At 40.7% G+C, this 16474-nt stretch overlaps 1 protein-coding gene across 8 annotated transcripts in view; it reads right to left on the bottom strand.

Annotated features, from left to right (window-relative positions):
* The window catches only part of tp63 (tumor protein p63), a 68969-nt gene extending 53621 nt beyond the window's left edge, over positions 1-15348 (bottom strand). For 5 of the 8 annotated variants that reach the window (XM_077607407.1, XM_077607408.1, XM_077607413.1 and 2 more), the window contains exons 1-3: positions 15167-15348; positions 13910-14021; positions 1455-1712 (exon numbers count right to left, since the gene is read on the bottom strand). In XM_077607407.1, coding sequence (XP_077463533.1) covers positions 1455-1712; positions 13910-14021; positions 15167-15333 — 537 coding nt within the window. In that variant the 5' untranslated portion in view covers positions 15334-15348. Of the gene's footprint in view, positions 1-1454; positions 1713-3566; positions 4092-8619; positions 8859-13909; positions 14022-15166 lie in introns of those variants that run through there. The other 3 variants (XM_077607409.1, XM_077607410.1, XM_077607412.1) reach the window with 2 other exon arrangements.
* Positions 15349-16474: the final 1126 nt, after the last annotated feature.

Raw genomic sequence — 16474 nt, 5'->3', positions numbered from 1 at the left:
GTTTCCCTCCATCATTTCCTCCTCTTTCCTTCTCTCCTCACTCCCCCTTTCCCTTCCTTCTCTTTCACTCCATCCTTCCCTTTCTTCCCTTCTTTTTTCCTCCCTCCCTTCATCCTTTCCTCCTCTCCTTCCTTCTTTCCTTCTTTTTCCTTCTCTCCTCCCTCACTCCCCCCTTCCCTACCCTTCCTTCCTTCTCTTTTTCTTCCCTTCCTTCCCATCCTCCCTTCTTTCCCTATTAAACCCACCCACCCTTCTTCTTTCCCTCACACCGACAGGCCTCCAACCCGCTCATCCGCCACGCGAACACCCCCCCCTCCCCAAACTTTGTTCTTCCACTTTTCCACCAAGAAATCCTTCCCAACTCCTCCGGTAGCTTCCGACGAGTCCGAACACGTCGGCCGACACAAACAAGTCGCGAGGCGTGGGACGGGCCCGCAGATGTTCCCCGACAAGCCACGTCTTGCCGCCTTTCGCCATGACACTCCCTCCTCCTTCTCCTCCTTCTTCTTCTCCCGCGGCGGCGCAATGGACTCCAAAAAGAAATATTGACACAAGCGTTATCCTCGGTAGGGGCGTTCATCCATTACTGTAATCCCGGCGCCCCCCCCCCTAAGACCGAGGGCAAACACCTTCACAATGGGGGTGCGCCGTCGAATTGGGAGCCGGGAGATCAGTCGTGGAGGGACGCGGTGGGGGGGCATTTCGGGGAAGAGGCGGACCGGGAAGGGGGAGGTTGCGTGTCACCTTCGGCTTTCCGCACAGGAAGAGGCCAGGTGATGTCCCGGGGATTAGGCGCGTCTCCGTGAGAGGACGCCGTTGGTTAGGGGAGTGGAATTTTACCCATTGGCGGCCGTCGAGGGCGCCACACGTCAAATACATTTGGGGGTGAACGCAATAACATGCCGTCGATGGCACGATTTTTATTTTTTTGCTTTTAATGACGAAGCTTTAAATCTCATCGTACTTGTAAAATGACAATAAAGGCATTTAATTCTAATGCAACAGCTAGCTAAACCGTTAGCTTCTATTGCTGAGAAAAAGCTAACATTGGTACGGATTTTAAACTATGTTACTGTCCTTATAACAAGAATTGCAAAAACCCAATAAATCTTGTATTATTTTTAATTTTTACGATTTGTCTTGGAAACGCGATCCCTTGTTCGTGACAGTTCTTTATTTGACTTAATGTGATAATAATTATGAATTAATTCATCATTAATTATTTTTTCACTGCTTATCCCGAAAAAGAAAAAAAGAGGCTTAAAATTTCCACGCTGAAAAAAATGCCTGTTCTAAATTCATTTTTTTTTTTTTTTAACATGACGTCACTGCCTGCCAACTTGATTTTTTTCCACCCCAAAATAAATTGCCACTTCTCCCTTTGAAACAGCTGACGACAGAGGTCAGCAACCCCCCACCCCCGGTAAAATAGCGGGAAAAAAAGAGACAATTACCGTCCAAGTGGCGGATTTGGCCGTGCTGGATTGCTGAAAGGAAACGTCAAAGGTGTGCGGGCCGGCGTAGTCGGTGTTGGACGGGATGGCCGGCGAGGGCGACAGGGCGTCGAAGGTGGAGCTGGGCTGGGCGTAGGGCGACGGCGCCGCCACGCCGTTCTGGGCGTGGTCCGTGTTGTACGGGCTGGTGGACGTGGAGCCGCCATTTTGGATGTTCTGATCCATGCTGTTCAACAAGCCAAGGTTGGTGTACTGAGACTAAGGGATGAAAAAAAAATGAAAAGTCAACAACTGGGATTTTTTGGGGGGTTCCTTCATTTTATCTGTCATCACGAGGGTTGCAGGGGGTGCCGGAGCCTATCCCGTGCACAGGTGGGGTACACCCTGAATTGGTGGCCAACCAATCGTAGGGCACAATGAGACAAACAACCAAATCACTCATAGCTAAGAACAAGTTAGCATACAATTAGCCGAGCATGCATGAAACTGGAGTACCCAGAGAAAACCCACGTGAGCCCCGGGAGAACATGCAAACTCCACACAGTGAGGACTGACCCGGGATCGAACCCACGACCCTGGAACTGTGAGGGCGACGTCCTATCGCCAGTGGACGACCAATCCGTTTCAAGTAGTTCGTTTATGGGCTGCCATACCTCCCACTTCAAATATAATGGACGTCTAGTGCCCGTCAATGGCTTTTAAAAGTCAGAATTCTGTGAATAATAATGAGTTTATTTCTGTTTGTATTCATTTTAGTTGGATTAATTTGACTATGTTTAATATTTAATTCATGTATAATCGTATTTATCCATTGAAAATGCATGAAATAATGATAAAACAATAAAATGATGGTGTCCATGTATGTGGGCAGGACATTTCCCAGGATGTGATGAAATGTCAATGAATAAAAAACCCAAAATAATAATACCTGCATATAATATATTTAATATTTTGTATGTGTGAAACAATAACTGAGTTTTTATTGACGCTTTCCTGCGACGTGAATTTTTCCTTTGAAAGCCGACATTGTCTAGCCTTTTTGGTGTTCATAAATACCAGCCTTTATTGTGAAAAATGACTTTTAGTGAACGATACACCTGTTCCTGTGATTTATGTCTTTTTTCCCTCTATAAATGTCATCAAAACAGAAGGAAAATGGCAACTATAACGATAATAACTAGCATTTTTCTGCTCTTTGTGTTCGTTACTAATTACACTATCAGGGGAAAAAGCTGAAAATGATTTTTTTGGGTGGTTTAAACTGATAAGACGAGATAAAATAATTTTAAAAATAATATACGCTTCGTTACAATGTCGAGACATGCTAAAAACACCAAAGTCCTAAGTGTATATTTATGTATTTCAAATATTTGACCAAATATAGAACATATGTACCAAAAAAAGAGATAAAAGTAAATATATATTTTAATTTAAAAATATATATTCACTTTTTAAAAATGCATAAAAATGAATGAAAAAGGAATATTGGATTTCAATTGGACGCTAAATTGCCCCTCGCTATGATTGATTGCCCATTGTCTCAACGCGCCCTGTGATTGGTTGGCCACCAATTGAGGGTGTTCCCCGCCTGACACACCAAATTAGCTGGGCTCCATCACCCCCCCCCCCGCGACCCCTGTGAGGATAAACTAGACAGAAAATTAATAATTATCTTCTAAAATAAATATATAAAACGATGCTCATGTTTCAGTACCGGTAACCACTCTAGAAATGTTCACCTATGTTAACTAGCAGAAGCTAGTGCGACGTTTAAACGCCATTTTCTACTTTCCTACGAACCAAACGTATCACGCAAATTTCTCAACCATTAACCAATCTTAAATTCCTACAAACATTCAGGAACGAGAAAAAAAAACGAACCACATAAAAAGTCAAACTTGAAGCTCGGCTAACCACCGTGGGGCGCTAACGGCTAACAGCGCCGGAACCTACCCGTTAGCCGCTAGCCGCTAACGGCTAACCGTGACGGAACCTACCCGTCTTCAAACGTCATGTTAATAAACGTCGCATTCCGGGACGGCAATACATCATTCTGTCGTCGGTTTATACCCAAGCCAGCCCCGAGCCCAGGTGTTAGCTAGCACAACCAACCTTAATGAAGCGCTCTCGAGGCGAGGCGAGGCGAGGTCAGCCGAGTGCGGCTAGAAAAAGCCAGGAAATGGCGACACAATGGTGCCGCCGCGCAGGTGTTGAGATTGTAGCCCCCAAATGGCTGCCGTTCAAACGGAACGGCGACTTTGGGACGTAGACAAAACTACTTGGGTTTCTTCACAAGGCGAACTCGTTGACCGCCGTCGCCGACGAGTGACGTCGAAGTCGCGGCAATCACTCCAAATTAGTTTCAGCTTGAGAATTGCTTACAATGGTGTGCTATTTACTTTTTGGGGAATTTATTCTTCCTATTTTTTTATTGACTGAGAAGGGGTTTTCGTTCTCGTACTGCGTATATTCAAAAGTTCGCCGGAGATGCTGGAGCTTATCCCAGCAGACTGAATGTTAGAACCTGGAATCGAACTCTCGAACCAAGAACTGTGAGACCCTCGCTCAAACCACTCGACCATTATTTATTTATTGCAATAATGATTTACTTTAAGGATTTACTTATCTAAACTTTAATTTTCGAAATATATTCGTTCCATTTCGTCATGAATCAAATAGGGCACTTTTATTTTCACATTTTTTTGTTTATATATTTGTGCTCTCTTAATTACATTTTTTTATTTATGTCAGTTTGCAATTATTTCTATTTTTTTTTCAATATAATAAATACATTTATTGGAACGTACAGTCTAATATATATATATTCTATACACGTATATATAAATATATATATATATATATATATATATATATATATATATATATATATATATATATATATTTCATGTTTTTATTTGTATTGATTTGTATTCATTATTTTAGTTATCAATTATTTTACCTTTTCTGTACATTTATTTCAATGTGTAATTTGGACTTTCAATTTTCTTCAACATCTATTTCAACATACATATTTATATTACATTTTAATCATTTTAATAGGGATTAATTCATTGATTTTTAAGGTTTAGTTCAAGTTTCCTTTGCCTAGAGTTTACCTACATTTTGTTTTGAAACATTTTCACTCATATTTTAAGATACTTTAATCAAATTACATTTTTTTCCTTTTAAAATTCTATCTAATTCCATTTTTATTCCAATATTTGTATAATCTCTAACATTTTTATTGCTCTATTTCACCTTGGAATCAATTCACTTTCGATTCACTTTTTCAAATTTACATTGATTTCTTTCCCTTTGCATTCATTGGTCCAAAAAATTGCCAAAAAATGACGCACAAAACCAGGAAACGACATTCTTGCGCAATTCAATCCTTTCCGAGAATGAGTGACATCACGTCCTCGTCTGCGGTTGTCGGAGGGGGCGTGGTCAGATTCCGATGGTTTACCAATGACGCGAAAATACGACAGGCGATTATGATCAAATATCACCGGGAAGAATAGACATCGGAATTCCAGCCTTTCCACTAAAAAAAGGCGCGTCAGCAAGGATTTGCTGCTTAATTGTCTGGAAGTCAGGATAAAAAACCCCGCCCCCAAAATCTCCTTGATGTGATTCCCCCATAATAGCCGCTTAATAAGCGCTTTCGGAACATTCCGGTTGACGTCTTCGGTATCCTTTCAAATTTTTTTCCCACCTTCAAAGGTCACAAAGTCTGAAATCACTATTTACCTCCCAAAAAAATAGAAATGAACTCCCACCTCAGAAACATTCACTTCCGAAATAAATTCCGTTACATATATGAAAAATAATACTCATAATACCAAACAAATGCTTCGTTTTTTTTATCGCAATGAACAGCCAAAAAGTCAAAATAGCAGCAAATAATATAACATTATTAATATTTGACCTTTTGACCCCTGCAGTCAAAATGGCGTCTTCCATAAGTTATCATTGAACCTTAAAATGCCCCAAAAGCAACAGGAAGTCACCCGAAATGACAAAAAAAAAATCAGCAGAAAGCCACCAAAACACAGGAAGCACCCCAAAAACACAAAAAAACAACAGGAAATGCTCCAAAATTTACAGGAAGTGACCTGTAAATTACCCAAAATGACAAGGAAGTCTCTCAAAACGCTTTGACAACAATAGATGTCCAATTTACTTCAACTGGCTGTGGTTGCTCACCTTTCAGTGCCATTGACGGCACTAGCGGTCCTATGAACTACCCTTCATTAGCCCCTCCCACTCCAAATGGCTAGCACCATCAACGCCGGCCATTAAGCCACCAAACCGGTGAACCCGAACACAATTGGACACCCCTGCTCAAAAGACTCGCTCGTGCTAGCCCGAGGGAGGTGTTAGCATTAGCGGTCTCGGCGTCAGGCGATTGTATCAACATCAACACGCCATTAAAGCAATTACCAGCCCCGCACGCTAACATTGTCTGCTTCTAAAGGTGGCTAGCGAGGGGCTTTGCAACACGACCCCCACCCCGCCGCACCCCCGACCGACCGAGCCGGACACCACTTAAAGACCCCCCCCCCGCTTTGCTTAACAACAGGTTGAAAGCTAGTGACCCCCCACCCCACACACCTGCTAAATGCTACCTGCAATCTGAGAAGGCCACACACCGCAGTAACAATGTTCAAAATGACGGCGGCTTAGGAGACCAAAACAGTTTCGGCTTCTTTCCGAAATTGATCAAAGTGTGTCACTTGTTAACAAAAAATAATGACAGAATTGAAAAACCCTTGTTAAGACCTTTAATATGAGATGTGACTCGATGGGGTTTAGGTCCAAAAAGAAAAGTGTTTTTTTTAGCCTGCTAAAAGCTACCTGCAATCTGAAAAGGCCACACATCGCAATAACAATGTTCAAAATGGCAGCTCAGGAGAACAAAACAGTTGCAATAAAACAGCATCAGATTCAAAATGATTAAAAATATTTTTACCTTGTTAAATTTACCGCATATGTATGACTAGTCAAATACATTAAAAAATATCAGATTAAAAAATTGGGCTACTTTCCGAAAATGTTCAATGTGCTTCACTTCTTAACAAAAAATAATGCCAAAATTGAAAAACCCTTGTCAAGACCTTTAATATGAGGCATGACTCGATGGGGTTTGGGTCTAAAAAGAAAAGTGCTTTTTTTAGCCTCTAAAAGCTACCTGAAATCTGATAAAACCACACATTGCAGTAACAATGTCCAAAATGGCGTCTAAGGAGACCAAAACAGTTGCAAAAAAAACCAGATTTAAAACGATTAAAAATATTTTTACCTTGTTAAATTTACCACGTATGACTAGCCAAATACATTTTAAAAAATCTGATTATATATTTTGGCTTCTTTCCGAAAATGTTCAATGTGCTTCACTTATTAACAAAAAATAATGCCAAAATTGAAAAACCCTTGTTAAGACCTTTAATATGAGGCATGACTCAATGGGGTTTGGGTCCAATAAGTAAAGTAGGAAACGCCTCAACTGACTGTCAAAATTAAACGGTGTACATCAATCAGTGCGCTTTTCAACCTGAAAAACCAGCAAAAACCCACAATTTAGTCGACATTTAGCGGGAACAAATGCATAAAATAAAGAAAACCATTCATAAAACAGCAAAACTCATTGGCAGTGATTAAGTGCTGACTGCTGTCAGCCCTCCAATCAAAATGGATTGGACGTCTTTTGCCGTCAGTGGCAACCAATGTGCAAGAAGAAGCGATTTACCAAAATAATACACAAGCCATTACTTTGAAATTGTTTTTGTTTCCCTCCAAATTTAGCTTACGAAAGCTTACAGTTTGAGTCAAATTAAATTATTTTTTTCAAAAACTAAAGGCACACTCAAATACTAAACCAAAATACCTCCCCCACAAGTTCAAAAACCAAATCTTAAAAACTAAAGACTCGCTCCTATATACTAAACCCAAATACCTCACCCACCCATCCAAAAACCAAACTTCCAAACTAAAGGCACGCAAACCAAAATACCTCCCCCACAAGTCCAAAAACCAAATCTTAAAAACTAAAGGCCCGCTCAAATACTAAACCAAAATACCCCACAAGTCCAAAAACCAATCTTCCAAACTAAAGGCACGCAAACCCAAATACCTCCCTCACAAGTCCAAAAACCAAATCTTAAAAACTAAAGACTCACTCCTATACCAAACCCAAATACCTCACCCACCCATCCAAAAACAAAATCTAAAAAACTAAAGACGCGCTCAAATACTAAACCAAAATACCTCACAAGTCCAAAAACCAAATCTTAAAAACTAAAGACTTGCTCAAATACTAAACCCAAATACCCCACAAGCCCAAAAACCAAATCTTAAAAACGAAAGACTTGCTCCTATACTAAACCCAAATACCTCACAAGTCCAAAAACCAAATTTCCAAACTAAGGGCACGCAAACCCAAATACCTCCCCCACAAGTCCAAAAACCAAATCTTAAAAACTAAAGACTCGCTCCTATACTAAACCCAAATACGTCACCCCACAATTCCAAAAACCAAATCTTAAAAACTAGACTCGCTCCTATACTAAACCCAAATACCTCACCCACCCATCCAGAAACCAAATCTCAAAAACTAAAGACGCGCTCAAATACTAAACCCAAATACCTACCCACAAGTCCAAAACCGAAATCTTAAAAACTAAAGCCCCGCTCAAATACTAAACCCAAATACCTCACAAGTCCAAAAACCAAACTTCCAGACTAAAGGCACGCAAACCCAAATACGTCACCCCAAAATTCCCAAAACCAAATCTTAAAAACTAAAGACTCGCTCCAAAATAACTCACCCCCACCCATCCAAAAACCAAAACTTAAAAACTAAAGACCCACTCAAATACTAAACCCAAATACCCCACAAGCCCAAAAACTAAATCTTAAAAACTAAAGCCCCGCTCCAATACTAAACCCAAAAACCTCACCCCCCCCATCCAAACTCCAAAAACCAAACTCCCAAACTAAATCCCCTCTCATCCAGATGTTCCCATTCCACCATCTCCCAACCATCCAATTTATCGACCCTTCCACCAAATCCACCACCCCAACAAAACCCCTTTCAATCAAATGCAATCCCACCAAATCCAACATTCGGACACCCTTCTTTTTTCCGCCTCCCCTTGGCGCTCACCTCGCTATAGGGCGCACTGGTGCCCGTCTCCAGGTACAACATGTTGGCGCTGAGATTGAGCAGGGCGGCTGCGGTTTGCTCCACCGGCTCCAGGATTTCCCCCCGAAAAATCTCGACTGGGACGCCCGGCACAACAACAAAAAACTTGCAAAATTGCCAAATTTTCTTTTTGGGGAGATTCGCTGGGCGACCTGGGCGGCGGGCGGGTCAAACCAAAAAGAAGAAGCTCCCACGGGATCCATGGGAGGCCTCTTATATACCGAGAAGGAGGCGGTTGGGGGAAGGGGGGGTGCCCGGGAAGGGAGGGGTGTCGGGTCTACCTGGGAGCTACCTGACTAAGTGCACGCCTAACCAAATCGGGAACAAGAAGAAAATAAGAAATAAAGACGCTACTTTAGCAGTTTTGAACCCGCTAAAAAAAATCGGATTGCAGGTCCCACTTTCCCGATTTTTGACAAAATAAATTTTTCATTTTTAACACATTTTAATAAACAACAGAAATAAACTCTACTCTCAGAAACTTTCACTTCAGCTTAAAATTCCTTCAATGACATATTTTAAAATGCGTCATTTTTCACTTCATTTTTTACAAAACGATCGAAATAAACTCTTACCTCTGAAACTTTCACTTCAGATTAAAATCCATTCAATTCCGTATTTTAAAAAATCTACAAAATAAATGCCTTATTTTTCACTTCATTTTTTACTAAACAAACGTATTTTAAAAATCTACAAAATAAATACTTCATTTTTAAATAAACGATAGAAATAAACTCACCTCTGAAACTTTCACTCCATATCAAAATTCATTAAATGACATATTTTAAAATTCAACAAAATAAATGCTTCATTTTTCACTTCATTTTTTACTGAACGAACATATTTTTAAAATCTGCAAAATAAATACTTCATTTTTTTAATAAACGATACAAATAAACTCTCACCTCTGAAACTTTCACTTAAGATTAAAATTCATTCAACGATGTATTTTAAAAATCTACAAAAAAATGCCTCATTTTTCACTTCATTTTTTTCAAAATAAACTATAGAAATAAACTCCCACCTCCCAAACTTTCACTTCAAATCAAAATTCATTCAATGACATATTTTAAAAATCTACAAAAAATGCCTCACATTTAACTTCATTAAAAAAAATAAACGACAGAAATTAACTCACCTCCGAAAAAAACTAGTGACATATTTTAAAAATGAATGCTCCAACATCAAATATTTTGTACTCATAACAAACACTTTGAAACTCCCACCAGCCCAGCACTAACCGCTCACATTGCTATAGCTAGCTAGCGTTGCTAACCAAAACAATGATCAATTAGCTTAACACCTCATGAATTTCCTTAATTTCTCCCACATATTATCCTTTTTTAACCACCAAAAACTGTCCAAAAATAAAATCCCTAATTCCCCCCTCCCGCCGTACAACAACCGCTAACGCCGCGCGACCGCTAACCCCTCGTGTGGCCGAAGCCCCCGAAAATGGGCGTGGCCGCGGCCTTTTTTTTGCGCCACCCAGCTGATCCCCCGCCTTATCGCTTTGTAAAATCAGCTGTTTAAGGGCCAGGATATAACGTTTCGGGGACCGCCACATTCCTCGGGTGTTATCCTACCCTCTGTTTGCATCCTCTTAACGCGGGTGTGTTGGGAGACGCTGATCGATGAGAGATGGGAGCGCTCGTGTTAAAGTGTCGCCCTCCAGCAACCACTGGAGGGGGAGGGGCCAAGAGGAATTTCAGATTCAACGTAAAAAAAACAACAAAAACCACACCAAAAAAAACCTCCACCATACAAATAAGATCCTTCGGGGCACTAAACAGGGAGCTGCCATTTAATGACTCAACGCAGGCAGGCCTCAAAGAGGTGGTAGGGGGCGTGGCTACAGTCGTGGGGGTGGGGGCCGGGGGGTCCCCTCTGCATATTTTTCCAAAAAATGTCAAAATAAAGTGAAGCCGTGGTGAGATATTAACTCAACTCAATGGTACTAAAATTTAGATGATTGAAAGTGGATATTCTTGATCCTCTGCAGAGAGTGATGAATTATTCAAATGAGGAATCTATGTTACAAGTTAGTTTGGGTCAGGGGGAGGGGCATAAAAAACAACGATAGATTTAATGGGGAGCTGGATTACAGTAATCCCTCGAATATCGCGGTTTCACTACATCGTGGATTTTTTGGGGGGAAATTTTGTTTTAAATATATTTGTTTTAAATATTTTTTTAAATATTTTTTTAAATATTTTTTTAAATATTTTGTTTAAATATTTTTTTAAATATTTTATTAAATATTTGTTTTAAATATTTTTTAATACTTTTTTTCATTTTATTTTTCATTTTTTTATAAATATTTTTTTTAATATTTTTTTTCAGATTTTTTTGTAAATTCATAAAAATGTGAAAATCCACGCTGAAACTCGCAAGCGGAAGCCCCTCCCCCATCCTCCGCTTGCTACTAGAACTCAGAACTGAAGTAAAAAAAATATTATTATCATAATTATTTTAATAGGGGTGACCCTACTTTTGCATTTTTTCTTTTATCGTGGCCATGTCTGGTCGACATTAACCGCGATAATTGAGGGATTACTGTATTTTCATTTTTGGCCCAAAAACTTGAGTTTGATTTATTTAATAAAGGGACAATAAATATTAATGAACATATAATGTAAATATGGTCTAGCGTCGTCAATACCACTGAAATAAGAGCATCCACTGCCAGTTGAAAGGAATTGGACATCTATTGTAGTCAATGGCAGGCGATGAGTTCATTTTGCATCACTTCCTGCTGATTTTGGGCATTTGCGGGTGATTTCCTGTTAGTTTCTGGGCATTTCTGGGTAAATTGCTAACCTATAGAAGATGCCATTTTGACTGCAGGGGTCCAAAGAACAAATATGAATGCAGAAAGGAAAATAAAAAAATAAAAACATTTGATTCTGCTTGTCTATAATCCTTATAAAGTGTGATTTATGGGTGTGTGTGTGTGTGTATGTTAAGATTCTCTCGCTACGTTTGTCCAAAATGTGCAACGTAGAGAGTTGAATTTTTTTATGGTAGCCAGAAACAGATGTTGGAGCCTAATAAACAAATGATTGCATTTTTGTTTGTAAAGTCAATCTTTTATTAGTTAAAAACCAATTTTTCAAAAGAGCTTTTTTAATAGCGCAACAATTGTCTTTTGGTTGTAGAGTATAAATGAAAACAACCCCGCTAGCGGACCGATTCGGACCCCTTTCGGGCCGTGGGCCACACCTTTGACACAGCCACTGATGTACGAGATTTTGCGTGAGTAGGGGTGGGTGCCGGGTCAGGGTCGTCAATCACCCAGAGAGGACGGCCCTTCCTTGGGGGAGGCGACATCACTCAGCTCCACAAAGCAAATTTATATTTGCGACGTTTCCCAGCCTGCAGCCTTCCTGCGAGCTTTGCAAATATATTTTCTGAATGTCAAAACTGGGGGAAAAAATGCAGCTTCAAAAATGTCCCTTTTTTGGTTTCCTACCATAAAAAAAAGTGATGGAAGACCCAAAATAGTCGTAAATAAGTTATAGATCTTCCTGAAATTAGATTTTTTGGAGTCAGTTTAGCTTGTTTTAAAACAGATGAGATATTAGACAAAAAAATGAGACAGGTTTTTCAAAGTATTTTCTTGTGGCCACGCCCACAAAAGCAAAGGAAGTCCGCCATTTTGGATTGGCCCAGCTACATTGGTTTGTGTTGGTAACAAAAAAATTCAGCCCTTAAAGCCAGTGCGACTTAGCTGCATGCTAATTGGTAAGCATGTCTATCCTAAGCAGACCCACAAAAAAGTCTCAAAAACTCATGCCGAAAAATGTACAGCAAGTCAGCCATTTTGGATTATCCCAGATTGCTTGGCATTGGGCAAAGGACAAGGTAACAAAAAAAATCAGCCCCTAAAGCCAGTTTGACTTAGCTGCATGCTAATTGGTAGGCATGACGATCATGACGAGACCCACAAAAAAGTCTCAAGAACTCATGCCGAAAAATGTACAGGAAATCAGCCATTTTGGATTAGCCCAGATTGTTTTGCATTGGGCAAAAAGGGCAAGGTAACAAAAAAATTCAGCCCCTAAAGCCAGTTTGACTGAGCTGCGTGGTAATTGGTTGGCATGTCGATCATGACGAGACCCACAAAAAAGTCTCAAAAACTCATGCCCAAAAATGTACTGGAAGTCAGCCATTTGGGATTAAGCCAGATTGCTTTGCATTGGGTTTGGGACAAGATAACAGCAACACAAAACTGATATTTACTTCCAAATTTTGACCTGGCAACCCCATCAATGAAAAAGCATCTTCATGGAAAGGGAAAGGAAACGTTCGAAAGCATGTCGTCCGCGACATCAATGAAGCTCCGCCCCCACCACCGTCCCCGAGGGGATGCGCAGGGGTCAAAGCGCACCGTGAGATGCTATCAGCGAGCGAACCCTCCGAGACGACATCTGCTGATAACGCCGCTCACCAAGATGTTCTGCATCAAAGTCCGGCCTGGGGAAATTCCGTCGTTGTGGCGAGAACGTCGTACGACGTCTACTTCACGGTCGCTCGTCAGGATATGGAAAATTGTTGAAAATTGATCATCTCGAGCAAGGCTGTCAACCTGGGTTTTATTCTACTCAAATTGCAGGCTTTTATTTTGACATCATTGCCAAGTAAAACCAGAAATTCAGTTTTTTCCCGGTCAAAATGGCGCCCATCAATGGCAGCCAATGAGTCAACAAGGAAGTGACACGTAAACACCCAAAAATCAACAGGAAGTCACGTGGAAATGCCCTAAAATCAACAGGAAGTCACTGGAAATGCCCTCAAATCGACAGGAAGTCACCTGGAAATGCCCTAGAATCGACAGGAAGTCATCAGAAAATAAACAGAAGCCAGGTGGGTCACTATGTGGAGTTTGCATGTTCCCCCCGGGCTTGCGTGGCTTTTCTCTGGGTACTCCAGTTTCCTCCCACACACAAAAACATGCATGCTAGGCTAGGCTAGCTGGTTGAACACTCTAAATTTCCCCTAGCTATGAGCGATTGGTTATTTGTCTCCTTGTGCCCGTAGTTTGCTGGGATAGGCTCCAGCACCCCCAGAGACCCGCAGTTCAGAAAATGAACAAAAAGGTCTGACACAATTTAACGATTGACTAAATGTTCTTACTATAAAAAAGCAACTTATTATTACACCAAAAAGTCTAATTTGAAGAGAGGAACTTTTTGTTTTGGGGCGGCCATTTTAGGTGAGCATCTGTCTTAAAAAAAGCAACGTTACTCACAGCTAGCGCGCCGTCGTTCTCGTGCATGGTGATGCAGTCCATGCTGATTTGAATGGTGTTTCCGGCCGAGACGTGGGGCGGAACCTCGCCAAACACCGAATGGATGGACGAGCTGGTGCACAAAAAAAAAAGACAACATCAATGAACGTCTTACACTCGGGTGCGGCTTGTAGTCTGAAAAATACAGTATTTCTATTCTTCTCAGGTGCCATTTAAAATACGATACTTTATAATACAATATTTGTTCTTGGTTTCTGCGAGGTAAATGAAAAAAAAAATCACTACCCATAAAAAACAACCTCAAAATATGCTTGTCATCTTCATTACACAATTTTTGATGGTTACGTCTTACACTCGGGTGCGGCCTATAGTCCAAATACGGTATTTCTATTCAGGCATGATTTAAAATATGATACCAAAAAATATAATTTTTGTTCTTGGTTTCAGCGACGTAAATAAAAAAAATCCCTCCTCCAAAAAAACAACAACCTCAAAATATTCAAGTGCGACTTACAGTCCTCAAAATACGGTATTTCTATTCAGGTGCGATTTAAAATACAATACTTAAAAATATAATATTTGTTCTTGGTTTCAGGTACCTAAATTAAAAAAAAAAATCACTCATAAAAAACTATTCATTTCCTCTTGATTGCGCAATCTTTGATGCTTACGTCTTACACTCGGGTGCGACTTATAGTCCGAAAAATACAGTAATTCTATTCAGGTGCGATTTCAAATATGATACTAAAAAATCAAATTTTTGTTCGTGGGTTCAGCTATGTAAATAAATAAATAAATAAATCACTCCTAAAAAAACAACAACCTCAAAATATTCGGGTGTGACTTATAGTCCAAAAATACGGTATTTCTATTCAGGCACGATTTAAAATATGATACTTTAAAATATATTTGTTCTTGGTTTCAGCTACGTAAATAAATAAAAAAAATCACTCCTCCAAAAAACCCTCAAAATATTCGGGTGTGACTTATAGTCCAAAAATACGGTATTTCTATTCAGGCACGATTTAAAATACGATACTTTAAAATATATTTGTTCTTGGTTTTAGCTACGTACATTTTTTTAAAAATCACTCCTCCAAAAAAACACCCTCAAAATATTCGGGTGTGACTTATAGTCCTCAAAATACAGCATTTCTTTACTCCATCCCCTGCCATAAAACAACAACAAGTTAGCCAACCCTGTGCTAAAACGGCGTCAATTTATGACCGCCCCTGTGCTGTTTCGATGGCACTCACTGGTCGAGCATATCAAAGAGCTGGTTGAAGACGTCCTGGCCGAAAACCTCGGCGGTGGGCGAGGCCTGTCCGTGGGACGAGGCGGCGGCGGCAGCGGCGGCGGCGAGGAAGGGCTCCCTCCGTCTGTAGGGGGGTGAAACACCAGAACCACCATCAAACGCAATCATCTTTAGTCAGACATATCGGCTTTCAAACCCCCCCCCCCCAAAAAGAGCAATACTAAGCCCCCCGCGTGAGCGCCTTTCCAGGATTTCCCGGATGCCACCCACCCAGCCAATGGGCCAACCGGTCGGCCATTGTGAATATTTGTGGTGCGCATAATGGCGATTGTGGGCTGAAAACTGACACCCGCTTCACAGCTCGCGCCGCCATTGTTGACGTTCAAGTGGCGCACGCTGGCTTCCCTCCCCAGAGATACGGAACCACCGGCCCCCCCACCGGCCCCCCACAACCCGCGGCCCCCCCGACAAGTAGCAGACACCCAAATTCCTTCAGCGCCGCGCACTATTTGAGGAGCGCTGGAATCCCCCCTGGCGTTGTCAACAAACACGCTTATTACACGGAATTCAATTTGGGTTTACATGGAAGCGTTCAAAAAAAAAAAAAACTGTGATTTTGATTTGTGCATCTAGGCAAAATGGAAATACTATTTATATATTTACACTAGGTGGATGAGTGGTTAGAGCACATGTGTCAAAGTGGCGGCCCGGGGGCCAAATCTGGCCCGCCGCATCATTTTGTGTGGCCCGGGAAAGTAAATGATGAGTGGCGACTTTCTGTTTTAAGATCAAATTAAAATGAAGAGTATAGATGTATATTAAATTTCCTGATTTCCCCCTTTTAAATCCATAATTGTCATTTTTTAATCCATTTTTCCTGTGTTTTTAGTTCAAAAATCATTTTGTAAAATCTAAAAATATATAAAACAAGCTCAAATAAACAGTTTCTGATCTATAAAAAATAAATGAATATTCAGGGCTTTTAATCCAGTTCTTTTAATCCATTTATAAAAAAATCTAAATATTATATCTAAAATGGTCCGGCCCACGTGAAATCAAGTTGACGTTAATGCGGCCCGCGAACCAACCCGAGTCTGACACCCCTGGGTTAGAGCGTCGGGCTCGCAGTTCTGGGGTCAAGGGTTCGATTCCAGGTTGTGTCCTCACTGTGTGGAGTTTGCATGTTCTCCCTAGGTTTGCATGTTCTCCCTGGGTTTGCATGGATTTTCTCCAGGTACTCCAATTTCTTCTCATGTCCCAAAAACATCCATCCGATTTTCATCCATGCTACATGCTAAGCTAACTCTAT

Source organism: Stigmatopora argus, chromosome 8, assembly GCF_051989625.1.
Source record: "Stigmatopora argus isolate UIUO_Sarg chromosome 8, RoL_Sarg_1.0, whole genome shotgun sequence".
Lineage (NCBI taxonomy): Eukaryota > Metazoa > Chordata > Actinopteri > Syngnathiformes > Syngnathidae > Stigmatopora > Stigmatopora argus.
Note: the sequence above shows the minus strand (reverse complement) of the source record. Positions and strands in the feature narration are given on the sequence as shown.